The sequence below is a fragment of the Alligator sinensis genome, unplaced genomic scaffold, assembly GCF_000455745.1.
Source record: "Alligator sinensis unplaced genomic scaffold, ASM45574v1 scaffold343_1, whole genome shotgun sequence".
Classification (NCBI taxonomy): domain Eukaryota; kingdom Metazoa; phylum Chordata; order Crocodylia; family Alligatoridae; genus Alligator; species Alligator sinensis.
The window spans coordinates 2,257,425-2,272,056 of NW_005841947.1; the positions used below are offsets into that span (position 1 = coordinate 2,257,425).

At 44.4% G+C, this 14,632-nt stretch overlaps 1 protein-coding gene across 2 annotated transcripts in view; it reads right to left on the minus strand.

Annotated features, from left to right (window-relative positions):
- The window catches only part of LSAMP (limbic system associated membrane protein), a 450,506-nt gene that overhangs the window by 53,497 nt on the left and 382,377 nt on the right, over nt 1–14,632 (minus strand). For both annotated transcript variants that reach the window (XM_025199695.1, XM_025199696.1), the window contains exons 4-6: nt 10,940–11,074; nt 2,851–2,971; nt 488–636 (exon numbers count right to left, since the gene is read on the minus strand). In XM_025199695.1, coding sequence (XP_025055480.1) covers nt 488–636; nt 2,851–2,971; nt 10,940–11,074 — 405 coding nt within the window. The remainder of the gene's footprint in view (nt 1–487; nt 637–2,850; nt 2,972–10,939; nt 11,075–14,632) is intronic.

Sequence of the window (14,632 nt, forward strand, 5' to 3'; positions counted from 1 at the left end):
GCCTTTCATGGAACATCCCTTTTCCTGTTTTATAGACTTCTTGCCATTTACTTCCTCCCTATTTTCAGACTCATTCCTTTGGCTCTTTCCCAAGACCAACAGGGTCAACCTCTTTGATGGCTCTCACATTCTACCTCCTTATTAAAGGGGCAGTCAGAATAAACCATCTTAAAAATTACACACAGAGACAGACAGACAGACAGACAGACAAATAGATAATTTAAGCTATCTAATCACAGCAAAGAAAGTCAATGAAAGGGTCATGGGGAGTTTGACTGTCAACCTTTGCTTATGCTTTTGCATATGTTCTGCTCTGGCTATGAAAACATATGTCTCAGTTGAACTCCATTCCTGGTCAGAACTGGTGTTTCAGTCGAGTTTGACAGGTTAATGTTTTCCACTCCTAGCACACTCTGGAGCATACTTACTGTACAGCAAAGACACGGACTGGTCTTTGTAGTGTTCCCCTCCCTGCTTCCATACTTACTGTAAAGGTATAGGCTGGCATTTGTTACTCCCAGCTTGTTGACGGCCACACAGGTATAGTTGCCATAGTGTTCTTCAGTGACATTGGCCACTGTCAGAGAGGACTCGGTCCCTGTGCTCTTGATCTCCAGGCCATTGGCACTGTTTATCCTGAGAAGCCAAGAAAAGAGATATATCGTGTAATGTCATAACAGGGAGCAAGTTGGTTCCTGTCAGATGGGAGAAGAGGTGGATGAGAACAGGAGAGAGAAAGGAGGCAGATAAATGAACAGAGAGAAGGATGGATAGGTAAAGATGATGGGAAGCATAGGGGAGTGAAGGAAATAAAAGAAGATGAATGAAGAGTGAAAGAATAAAAAAAAACCCGAAAGCAGTAGATGAGGAAAAGGTGACAGAAAGAAAGGAAGGGAAAATTAAACTGTGGCAAAGGTAAAATGATAGTAAGAGAGAAGGAAAAGAGGGTAGAATGGGTGAGTGAAAAACGGGGAATTTTTAATTAACACTGGCCAAACCTTGGATACAAACACTGCATACAGTATACGCTGCCTGGGAATAAGGTGGAAGTTACTGCCAATGACCAAAGGTAACCAAGATTTTGCTTTGAGTGGGATAAAACGTGTTTTGTATAAAATGTCATCTACTATGCTTTCACAAGCATATTTTAAAATACAAGTGTTGCTTTAGCTTGTGATACTGGTGGAGTTAAAATCCAGGATAGCAACCCTTATTTTTAAGCTAGTCAAAACAAGCATTCAGGTGAAAAGGGTGCCTTCCTGGTAAAGGAAATATTTGGATATCACTCCTTTAGGGTTTGGACACATGAGGCAGATCTACATGAAATACTTACTGCACATTAGCCTAATAACCCTGCACAGTAGTGTGGCAGTTAAAAACCAAACCATGCTAATAGCCTACTGCGCAGTGTTATTAGGCTAATGTGCAGCTAATGCACAGTAAGGATCACAAAAAAACCCCATGAGCTGGCGCTACTGTGCAATAACTCTAGTTACTGCACATATAGTTAGTACTTCATTACAGACTAAACTAAATGTGCAGTCACTAAGACACGTTAATGAAGCACAGATGCACCCACTATGCATATACAATAGTATAACCATCCTTTCTACCAATGTAAATAAGTCGTGAGTCCTAAACAAATGTAAGTTCCAAGAATCCAGTGTAAAATCACCCTAGGGAGAACCAGAAGTAAAATGTATACTGCAGTAGATTACTCTGATTTAAGTGTTGGGTGTTCACAGCAATCCAGGGTGTACGTGTTTGCTATATGCAAGTAAGCTATTACCTGTTCTGTGCCACCTAATGGTGAGGTACTGTCATAGCCACCTTGGCTAGGGGCAGAAATTCACATAAACTGGAATAAGTGATCAGAAACCTGTTCAAATCTGTAACATAACAGAAGTTAAGTGCACATAAACTGTTTTCAAAATGGCTGGAACTGGTTTAAGATAAACCTGGATGGGTTTAGTATCAGACTTTAATGATTTAGGTTAAATTGTTTTATTCAACTTCTGTTCCAGATCCCCTCCAGATTCAAGTTAACTCATAGCCCCCAGTATCCCAGAATGGTTTGCACATCTCCCGCAAACCCTGCCTTGCAGGGTGGGTGGGCTAACCTTGGCCCAAGCAGGGAGAAGCACTCTAGCCTGGCCTACCGCAGGCATGTGGCTGCATTTCTGGAGTCAAAAGTGAATGTTGGTTCACTTACTTACCAGTTTAATCTATGCAGCTTAGATTAACCTGTAAAGATTAAATTGATTCAGTGTTGGGCTTTTTGGCTGTCTGTACTTAGCCCCAGTGTGAGCAGCTATTCCCAGATGCCTGTTCGTTCTTCCCCTCTGGGTCCTGGTGCAATGCATATGTCACCACTGTGAATTATACCAAGGTAAACATAGCATGTATACAGGCCCTTTGACTGTTACCGTTTCCTTTTCATATGCAGACAGATGGCTGCAGTGGTTTCAATCATACTGGCATGGAGGAACTTAAAGAGTATCTTCCCTTGCATTTAGGTAGCTAGACTGTAATTACTTGGGTTGGCATTTGGTCATAGATCCAGGACCAATACCATTTCCTCCTGTGCAAGTGTCCTGGGTTGTGGAATACATAGACGTGGTCAGGACCTCATATGAGAGAAGAAGGAACCTTTGTTCCTTCTATCCCATATCAGGCAACTGGCGTGGCATTCAAGTCCCGATCAGGCCTTCTCTACTTAGGTAGTCTGATGCAATGAGATAAGATGTGAGTTTGTGTGTCTGTGATGCTTGTGTCTGGGGAGGAGAATGAGAATAGTGGCATTCTCTTGAGCATTCAAAGAGAGAAGAAAAAGGTGGACAATGCCATTACCTGGTGTCTTCTCGGTACCACTCAAAGTCAGGCGTAGGCACTGCTGATGCCTCACACTTGAGTGAGACTTGCCGTCCTGTAGCAGCTTCATTGCTCTTGGATTCTGTGATGGTCGGGGGGTCTGCAGGAAAGAAACCATGGGTTATTTCATATGCTGTCTCAGGTGTGAAGCAGTGAACCTATCTGGGGGATGTCTGGCTCAAGCAACTTGTGGCTTAAGTGACAAGTGACTTGCACTGGTGTGGGACCACAGATACTGACTGTAGGGAAGGTGACAGCCTTGGACTTCTTAAGTATAATCACTTCCTGAGTCCTTCCTGGGGCAGAGTTGTCCATGTATTAGTGCTTTAATGGCACTGTGCAAATCTATATCAGAATGCATAAAGGCAAGAAGGCAATGTTAAAGTTAAATTGTAGAATTCACTGATTTCTTAGGGGGTATTTGTCATAGCCAAGTTGGCCTGAAGAAGGGTTTTGTGCCTGAAAGTTTGTAAAGAATTTTTTTCCAACTATTTAGTTGGCCTAATAACAGATACCACATTTATCCAAAGAACCTTGTCTGATTTGTTACAGCATTTGCATAGATATTGTTGCATGGGGTTGTTAAAGAGCCAAAGAGGGGACAAAGACTTCATTAAGGACAAAAAAAAAGCAGAGGAGGGAGCAGCATTCATTCACTAAACATGAAATCATTGTAGATATCACCACCACTTCTGACCTCAAAAATGGGAGAAGCGAGGAACCAACTGTATTTGCATAGCAGAGAAGTAACTTTATGGTTTCAGACAGAAGGAATTCAATAGGAAATCAATGCCTTTGAAAATAAGAACACTTTTGAGCTATTTGGCAGTCAAGGTTCTTTGGGTAGTTCTATTGAGGTGTTCCTCCTTCAGGAAATTCAAGTCTGAAAGGTCAGGCCTAGTAAAAATTAGTCTGTGAATTCTGGAATTTCTTTGCTTTTCATCTTTCCTCATGACTTCAGATTCCTAAGCAAAACCTGCTTCATTTGAAGCCTGTGAGTTGTGATCTTGACTCTTTGGAAGGACTAGCCAGCAAGAAGTTGACCAGATGCTGCAGTGCTTTACTAGAGAAAGATCTCGGTGCCAGCTAGTCATTAGATGGAGAGTCCTGAGAGTGAATATTTTAGTTGAACCAAACCCCAGGTACTCTCTGGGCAGCGCCATTTCCCCTGGTTCACCACTATTTGAATCATTAAACAAACTTTACAAGGTAAAAGGTGCTTTTCCCAATGAGCAATTCTACCAGCTTCTTGTGGGAACTGGGAATCCAGCTGAGCTTTTGTAGCTTCATATTGAATCATAAATGCTAAAGTTCCTGCTGCTGGAACTCAGCTGACCATCTTGCTGATGCCTATGCCAGAAAAGACTTCAGACACTTGTCAGGTAGCTTCTTTGATATATCAGAGCTAGAAGGAATGAAAATGGGATTGTGTCAGAGAAAGAAATCTGCCTGGAAGATATCTGTTTTTTAAAGCAATCAGAATTTATACAGTTTCTTTCCTGACTGTCATCCTAGTGGTATGTTGGACTTTAAGGATACTTTAATGTTCACTGGAACATAATAAATATTAATACGTGTTTGCAAATGCTGTCTTTCTAGGAAGGGCTGTGTGGTTCACTTAAATATTTTAACAAGGGAGAAAAAAAGGATCTTGTAGGGAGATATTTTCAAACGTGCGGCCTGGACTTTCCTGCTCTAGCAGTATATCTTTCTGCTGTCTGCAGTAGGACAAACCATTTCTACTTCACTGAAGCCAGAGCATTGTCTGTACTTAGTAATTAAAAGTGCCTCGACACAGCAGAATTCTTAGCACGATGCGAGTACTCGGTGCAAGGGATGCCTCGCTACGGCGGGAAAAGCCTTGGTGCAGTGATCAGCTCCCGCCAAAACTAGCAGCTGCACTGTTTGGATGCATGCTACCGATTGGCTCATTGTAAATTATTCATCCCCGGCAGCTAGCAATTGGCTCCCCAGCCGTATAAAAGCTTGGGTAGTTTCCGCCCAAGCCGGAGAACTCCGCGTGTACGTTGGGAACGAGTTCCTCGTGTACCTTGGAGCAAAATTGGAGGCCTGATCAACCACCAACCACTCCCCGTCGCCGACCGTCCCAACGTACCCCGCACCCTGCATGCTCAGAAAACATCGGTGTGCCACCCGGATTCTTTCTTTTGTTTGTAACCTGTACGGAGCGTGCCTACACTGTGTGCATCGACGCAAGTCCCTGTACGCCAGTCTGTAAGTAAAGTTCTTTTCAATTCAACCAGTATGCATTTGTGCCTAATTCCACTCCATCGCAGCCCCATTCCAGCTATACTTGGCACTCATAAGCATGAGATGAGTCATGAATCAAACCAATACTTTCCTGAAGACCTGAAAACTTCCCTGCAAGGTTTGTGTAGGCTCTAAGCATTCTGTACTCTGATTACCAACCAAAAAGGACTCGGTCCCTCAGTCCTAGAATTCTTCACATTAGCCATGCCAGACAGCTCTTTAAGAGGAACTTTCTGGGTGGGTCACATGGCCTGGGCCTGCAATACTATTCCTGATTAGCCGCTTTTCTAGCTAAGAAATGGCCAACCAATCAATGCTGAGTGCTGAATAAAGATTAGTCCGGGCCCTGACACATCACAGAATCACAGAAAATTAGGGCTGGAAGGGACCTCAGGAGGTCATCTAGTCCATCATCCCATGAAAAGCTGCAGTACTTTGGGTGAGTCCTCAAGAGGCCAATATTATATTTAAACTGATATTTAAAAAAGTAACTGGTCCTGGATTTATTTAAATGTATTGGCAGAGGAAGCAGGGAAGAGGGTTCCATCCTGGATTGTGCTCCTAACTCTTTATTGCTCTATGCCTCAGTTTTCCTATCTGTACATTGAAGTGACATACTTTACAGAGGGCCTCATTATGTGAAGCACAGTCCATTGGGAGTTATAAAATGCTTTGGAAGGGACTAGTTAAGGCCAAGAAACAGATCAATGATTTGACACTGACAGAACAATTTATTTGGTGTTAGACACTATTACTGCATGTGATATTTTCATAAAATAAATTACCAAGATATCTAATCATGCCAGACAATACTTTCACTTCCCACCTAGACTGCAGACTTCTCTCCAACCTTGAATATTCTGCATGCTGCCCATGCAACTCACACTGATATCAATGGCAGCTTTTCCTATCTTCTCAGCTGTCCAGCACTGCTATGTCTGAGTAATAAATGCAGGGTTAGTGCAGAGTTATTCTGGACTAGGGAGATGCTTTATATCACATGACAACGGACAAGAATGGGCATGCCAGTGAAATCTGTGCTGGGTCAGCATGATAAAAACACTTTCCTGTTGGAAACTGACTGCCAGCAGGGATGTCTTTTGGCTTCATTATAAAGCTGGGGTTAGCAGGGGCAGATTTGGGTTCAAAATTGGGATCTGAGATCCAAAATTCAGGGACTTGGATTCAGGGATTTAGATTTAGGTCCATCCCTAAAGCAAGTAACAGCTGACTTGAGACACCAACCAAGACTTGAAAGAAACCAGCACATTTTTTTCAGGTTGAAACGTGCTTGGAGTGCCCTGTCTGGAGTGGACTACCCCTTGAATCCTGCAATTGTGGGGTCTGTAGGGATCCTAAAGAGTCAAGCTTCCATCAGGAAGACTCTTATGAAGGTATTTCCAACCTAACATGAAACCAAGGTGAACTGGAAATTTCGCTAGACAGTCTTCTTGGGAGATACTTGGTCTGACTTGTACAGCTGGGCTGGAGCAGATCCAGGGTAGGTACAGTGGTACAGACCTACCACCCTTTCGGTCAATGCCACAGCAAAAACGCAGCCAGAGACTTTTTTTTTTTTAAGTCCTCCTCAAATTGGGTAAGAATTCCCTCCATCCTTTCTCTTTGGCACCTTTCTTCTCTTCCCACTTCCATTCCCCACCACTGTTGCCACTACTTCTGGCTGTCCCAAGGGGCAGGGGCAGGGGCAGGGGCAAGGGCAAGGGCAGAGCTCCAGAGTTGCTCCTGCCTCCTTTAAGTGAGCTCTGGATGGAGCTGGGCTTAGGCCAAGACAGCAGATGTTCCCTTTCCTTGTCTGGTTCCCCCTGGCAGCTCCGCAGCGGGCATGGGGGAAGGAAACCTGTCCACTGCTGCTGCTGCCACCACTGCAGCTGCTGTCTCAAGCCAAGTCTGGCTTCATCTGCAGCCCAGGTAAAGCAAAGCAGGAGCAGCTCTGGAGCCCCCACCCCATATTGGGTCACCCCCCACAGCCCCTCTTGGGTCACCTGGGGACAGTGGCAGGAGTGGGAGGGGAGGGGGAAAGGAGTGGATGGGAGGGGCGGGAATGTATTGCTGAGTATGGAGGGGAAGAGAGGGAGAAGGGAAAATTATCTGCTTGAGAGACTTAAGAAGAAATCCCTGATGCTACTCCTGTGGTGCAGTCTGCTCACCCCAGTGTGGTAAGAAGAGACTGGGAGCTGGGGTGTAGCCACCTCTGCAATGTAGGTCACCGTTCCTGCCTCCCCCTTTCCAAAATCATGGGTCCACCCATGCATCTGGGAGAGGAGTCTGACCATCTGTTGTGACAGAACAGGTTCTCACAAGAGTCCTTCTTCTGAAACTGGCAGCTCTCTTGAGCAAAGAAAAAAAATCTGCTTGTTTTAACAATAATACAATGGAGTTCAGGAGCTTTGGCCTCAGGAAAAATCTTCAACCCCTGTCCAGCTTAGACCTCTTAGCCAGTGATGGTAGACATTTTTCTCTGCCTACATGGACAAGGATGCTCTACTGTGGTCATTAAATAGGAAAAAAAAGGTGAAAAAAAAAGTTTTCACCTTTAAAACAAAGGGAGGGGATTGGGGGATCACAGGCATATGTCATGACATAGGAGAAGATAGTGCATGAAATGTCCCACATATGTGCATAGAGCTATAGATACTTGGAGGCAGATGATTCATTCATTCCAAGTCTACTGCAGCAACATAACATTGGGTTTAGAGAAACTGGCAAGTGCTCTAGTGGGACCTGTGAGGAGGGTATTTCCCCCTGGGCATCCTGAAAGGGAGACAAAGGGTCACACAGGAGGTCAGTGCCGGGGCAGGGTATGGAACATGGCTCTTTCAGGTTCCAGGCACGCACCTGTACCTCTGGCAGGCAAGGATAATATCCTACAGGCTTGGGGCTCTCTCAGTGCTTTTTTCCCACTGTCATTCTGCTCCACTGGGCCACAGTCCTATCCTGTGCTATTGCTCAATCTTCATATAACTGTGGTCAGTCACAAATGACACTTTTGAGATGTAAGTGTGAGCTGACTTGGAAATGTTCCCATTGCTAGTGTCTTGAAGAATTTCAGCTTGTATGGGAAGGGACCGCTCTCACCATCCAGTAGGGATGTCAGTGGTATTTCTGCATCAACTATAATGTGTAGGGACTCTTGATCATCTTGGCTGGGGAAGCCAAGCTCTAATTCTGTGATTAACCATTTGGCGTACTCCTGTAACATGAAGGGATGGCGAGGGAGGCTGTATTTTCATTCAGTTTGTGCAGTACCTAGAACCATGGTGACTTGGTCCACGACGGGGGAGATGTTCATGCCAAGAGAAGCCCAGTGACTTTGATTCAAAGTATATTCCTGCAATTGTGCCTGCATGTTGTGTGCTCCATTATATCTGTGATTGGCAATGCACAGACAAATCAGCTACTTGAGGCAATTTTTTTAAATTATTTCCCCAGACCCTCACCAGCCTTGGGACTTACATGGCTGCTCACACTATGCAAGTGAGGAAGACAGGGGATGTTCTATGCTAAAGCTGGGAGGGAAGGCCAGATGAGTGTGATGGATTCTGTGTAGCCACTGATGAACTTTTCTTTTAATTATTATTAGATCTGGTCAGAAGTTGGAATTCCTGTTCGGGGTAATTCCTGAAATTTTGACTTTTTTCCTCTTCTAAATTGCATCACATACTAATAACAAAATATAATACTATGCTGTGCCATGGTATATCCTATTATATCATATTATGAATTGACATAGTATCTAATAGTCAACAGTATATGATACATTATGACACAATTTAATATCACATCACATATATCATATCACATCATGAGACTGTGCTGACTGTATTGAAACAAATTCTGAATTGACATATCCATTTCTGACAGGAAAATATATCATTCTGGAAAGTTTCTACTAGTTCCAATTGCTTTCATTTGTGCTAAATTAATTCCTTTCGATAATAAAATGATTTGCTTAGGCATGTGCCTCCACACGGCGGTAGATTGTTTGAAGATATTTCCCCCAAATGTTATTCTTTATTAAACAATAATAAGTGCTGCAATTCTAAAAACAATGCAAGCTGTGGAGATAAGAAGTTACAATATACTCAAGCACGATGCATTTAAATGTGGCTCCCACATTTGAAAGCCAGGGGAGATAGCCAGGTAAATCTGCTGGGGTTGTATGTTTTTTTTCGGGGGGGAGGGGGGAGGGAAGGGGAGGACTCTACATATTACTTGTATTATATAGTTAACTGGTTAATTGTGCAATTAATTTACAGTAGCAACATGTGCAAAATAATTATTATCAGGCCATAAAAAGGTCCATCCAGCTTTAAAGTTAGAGCTTGAAAATGTGTTATAACTTTATAGCTGGTTTTTATCTAGCTTTAATTTGCACTTGGGACACTACCGTGGCTGTGTATTCTGCCAGCTGTGGGACTTTCAGCTGCAGAAGCTTGCTACTTGCCGGTGCAGTGGAAGCCTTGGATAGCTATCCCAAGCTCCCCCTACACTGGCAATAAGGCATGATAGGATCTGATGTTGGATCCCACAATCACACCTCCTGCCATGCATGTGTGGCATGGCAGGAGCCGTGACTGTGTAGATTGTACACTGGATCCTATCATGCCTTTACCTGAACATCTAGAGAAGACCTTACAGAGTCACTAGGGTGCAGACATAAAGGATATGTCTACATGACAGGCTGCAGTGTGCAAATTCCTGTGGTAGTTCTAAACGAGAAACAGGGTAAATTATCACACGCTGAGATCTGTGTTGCTGCAGCTAGCCTGCTTTAGCTACCTGCGTTAGCTCGTTTAAAGCCAGCTCAGACATCTGTGTGCCACACTGTAAATTACAGCGTAGACACGTCCAATGAGTGTCATCCAAGACACACAACAGAGCACAGGAGACGACTAACCACACAGAATCAGAGAGGGAAGAACATCTAGAATTACATGTTAAGTATTATGCCATATCACTTTATAATATCACCATGGATGGATCTGAGTCACGGGCCAGACTAGCCCATGAGCAAGGGTAATGTGTTCCCAGTCAGTAACTGCTTATGAACCATTGGGCACATGGGCACAAACCACACATTAAGTTAATCATGCCCCTAAACCATGACAGCCAGTAGAATAACTGTGCTGCAGACAGACACTTAACTATTTTCCTTGTGTGTGTAGGGTCTGTGTTGCGGTACTTTATGTGAGAAGGGGCAAGGTGAAGCACACCCATCCTATCCCATTATTCATGGACACCATTTACCCTCATGCCCCCAGCAACCAAATGTATAAGTGAGACCTGAATAGGCCCTTTAGTAGAATGTGTTTCAGCTTATGCAAGGATGCTGAGTTAGTTTAAAGAAAAGTTTAAGTAAGTTTAATGGAATGAAGTTTACACTTTACACCTCACTCCTAAATCTGGCTCTTGATAATTTCTCTACCCCTGGCTTTTTGTGAAAGCTTCTTTTCACAGTATGGTTCTCCTGAACACTAGTCACTAAAAACCTCTTCTCTAGTAAGAAGAGATAGGAACCCTCACATACCCTCTTTCTATATTGGTCACTAAGTCAAATGAACTCTTGCTGCTTTGGGTGGGTCTCCCTTTGATTTCAGTGCAATCCATGCAGGTCTGTCCAAGGACATAAGTGTCCCTCCTATCTCCTTTGAACAGAATCAGGGCTCAGGATGTCAGCATTATTTTCAATCAGATATGACAACTTCTCCTCCTCCTGCTGCCATCATCTGTTCACTGCCACCTCTCCCTGCCCCCAGCATGGTGGCAATGTACTCACAGTTCACAATGACCCGGACTTGCTTGACATCTGCGGAAGAGACCTCATTGGCAGCTTTGCATTCGTACTTGCCCGACTGCTCCCGCGTGATCCCGAGTATCTCCAGGTACTCTTCCTCACCTTCAAATTCTTTGCCTGAGAAAAGGAAAATAGATCACAGGATCTGGTTAGGGGCATGGATTTGGATGGTTACATCATCTGAGTAACTGTGACACAAAGATCCAGGAGCCAATGATGGGCCAGAGGTATCTGAAAACTCTCTCAGACTTCATAGCATGGAAGGCCTGATCTTATTCCACCTATTGGGCATCTATGTGTGATCCTCTTCCACCAAAGGAACATTAATGTGCCCACTTTTTAACCTTATATCATATTAACCTTCAGGCTAAGTCACAGGAAACACTGATCGGGAAGAGGGATCTCACCACCTGCTGCATAAACTGTTTTTTAGGGACTACAGCAGGGTGGAATGGAATCACACATAAGCGCCTAATAAGTGAAAGTGGCTTTGGTCCTTAGTGGCTTATTTTTAAACAAGAACTCAGATTCTAAAGCACCTAAAGGAATGGTGCAAGAAGCAACAACTGGCTATGCAGCACATACTGGCCCAAGTGGGGCCTTGGGGCTGGATGAAATGCCATCATAGGAGCAAAAACCACAACATGCAAGGGCAGAGTGGGCATGTCTAGCCTGTGTCTTGAAATAGACTCACCCCCAGAATACCCTGCCTACCCACTCCTGTTTGTATGTGCCAAAGCTGGAAATGTGACAGTAAGGTCACTATGAGAATGTCTCCAGTAACTGTTTTCAAGAATGCTAGAGACCAACATCTTAAAAGTTAATCGCTGGGGGAGAGCAGTAGGGGCTGGTGCAGGACTGGGTCCAACAGTGCATTTCTGGGTTTGGAGCATGACAGCAAGAGTAGATGGGTAGGGCATGCTGGGAATGTCCTGATCAGCACCTACTGGGGACACGGTATGGATATAACATTGAGTCCAACAAGCTGGTTGTTTAATGCAACTAGTTAGCTGGATTGTGATTGGTTCTGTGTTAGTTTTCTCACAAGCTGTGGCATATTGTACCTTGCAGCCCATAGGCTGGAAACAGTCATGACAATCTTTCTTTGGTTTTGGAAAATGGAAACTTCCAAACCAAAGTGTGACTGATCAGAATAAGCTACAGGTAAACACCTCCACATTGAGAGGAACTGAACTCCAGAATGTATCATTTGAGTCACAGAAACCAATAATCACTACAAACCCCGGTTCTGATGTATTGATAAAAATGACATGTTTAAATCACACTCAAAACACTGCTCTAAAAACTGGGATATAGAAGAAGCACATGGTTAGAGCCAGGCACTGTGTGTCAGGAGATAGGAGTTCTGTCTTTGGCCAAGACATTGTTTCATTATGGCTAGGGACAGACATTACACACAAACCAGTTTAAGTGATAAGAAACTGGTTTAAACCTGTAACAGAACATAAGTTCAGTGCACATAAACCAGCTTCAAAATGGCTGAAACTGGTTTAAGATAAACCTGGTTGAATGTAGTATCAGATATAACTGATTTGAGTCAAAACGGTTTATGCAATGTCTGTCCCAGACCCCTTCCTGGTTTAAGTTAAACCAGAGTCCCCCAGCATCCCATATGTTTTGCAGCCCTGGGCTGTGCTGTCTGCTCCAGAGAAGAGGGCTGACCCTGCCCCTCTGCTCCCTAGCCAGAGCTCCGTCAAAGACTGCAGGCACAGCAGGGTCTGCCTGGCTTCCCCTTGCCCTATCCCCACAGCTCAAGCTCAAGGAGGGATCCCTCCCATCTCCCACAGTGCGGAGTGCTTTTGAAATTTCAGCCACTTCATCTACATGCCTGAATGGGCCAAAGTGCTTTAGAAGCCTCATCCACAAGTTGCTGAATACAGTTTAAATCCTGTCTATGCAGACAGGGCTCTAATCCCTGGTTCACAAGTACTTGAATGGCAAAGATCAATTTCAGGAGCAGAACTCACTGGAGAGACAGCATCACCCCAGTGCAGAGGCCCAAGTCTTCTGTGATATATTCACCAAAGCATGTTAACCAGGTCAGACTGGCCAAGCTCAATGAAGAGGTAGAGTGCCAGCCAGATCCTATTTGTCTGGCATCAGGGAGAAGAATGCTGAGGACTGATAAGTCGCTTCAGAATGTTATCCCTTGCACTACCCTTTTAACTGACTGGAAGCCTGCAAACCCACCCCATAGGGAAAACAGTCCCCATACTTGGATCTCTTACTCTGCCCATTGGAAATGGAATCCTCCAAAGTGAACAAGCTGACATGTGCAAAACCAGGAACTCTATCCAATCCTGGCTGGATTTTGGAAGCCTTGGAATCAAAATACTCTGTCTCAAGCCAGTCTCTGCTTTTCTGGAGGCCTGGCATTTTATTTCCAGGCTGCACTGCCACTGCTGCTGAAGGAATGAGGCCTCTAATGGATGACCTGCTTTGCGCCGGTGATGTCCTTCACTAGGCAAAGAGGACAAGCAGTCTCCTCACACAAACCCTAGTTGTGCATTGAAAACTTTCAGTGGAGAGAAATGCAGGGTGGGATTTCTACTAGTGCTTAGCATGGGCCTAATTCTGCTCTCTGGGACAGGAAGGCATTGATAGTGCTCTTATAGTGCCCACTCTTCAGCAAGTTGCAGGTGTTTTTCCTGAAAAAGGTGCTTTGTGGCTATGGTGAGTGAGACAGATTGGAAAAAGAAGTGCTTTTGGTACTTTTGGAATAACTACTTTCTTGCAAGCACAGGAGACTGGACCCAGGGGCCCAGGATGCCTCTTGCAATTTTATAAACTCAGAGAAACAACAGGGCAGCTTGGCATCCTGGAAAGCAGTAGTGCACAGGGTAGTGGCAACTCCCAGCTGCTGACGATGCTGGCACAGCCAACCAGCAGCAGCAGCACCTGTTATTTCCAATGCCCCCCTGCCCCAGTCACCCCACCTTAGTTACACTACATACATCTTTGAATAGGGATTTAACCATTGGATTCAATGGGAATGGTGCAAAGTGCTTTTGATAACCAACCCTAATTTAACTTTCCCGTAAAAGCTCTCACTCCCTTTGTTACAGCACTCCCAGCTGGAAGGTGATGTGCAGGGAAAATTAATCAGCCACCAGAAAAGAAAAATTAACAAATGGAAGGTTAAAAACTAATTTCCTCTGCTTTGCAAACAATTTGCCTTGGTGTTGTCTTGTTTGCATAAAGGCTTTATTCTAAGAAGGACCCTCTTCTTGTGTGAGGTGATAGAGGAGTTCCTGAGGAGTTCCCAAGAGGTTCCTGTCAAAACTGGGCCGCCAATTGGAGCTGAAGGCTGGGGGTGACTTCCCAGAGCCGCTTCTCTGGATGCTGCTAAATCTGCCTGTGAGGAGGACATATTCCTGCAGCTCAGAAAAAATACTCTGGGGACATGAATACTCTGCTAAATTTCCCAGAGGAAGAGATTTCTGGGCACCTCACAGTATCTTGACATACACACACGATGAGCTCCACATCCTCTCCAGCAAAAATGCTCTCAGGAACAATGTACAGGTTTCCCTCGATTTATGTGGGTACTGGATATGTGAATTCACTCTTATGCAATGACCCTTTTTATACCCCAAATTCATTATATGCGAGGCAAATTCTCTCTTATGCGATCAGCATAGGCACCCCCCCCCC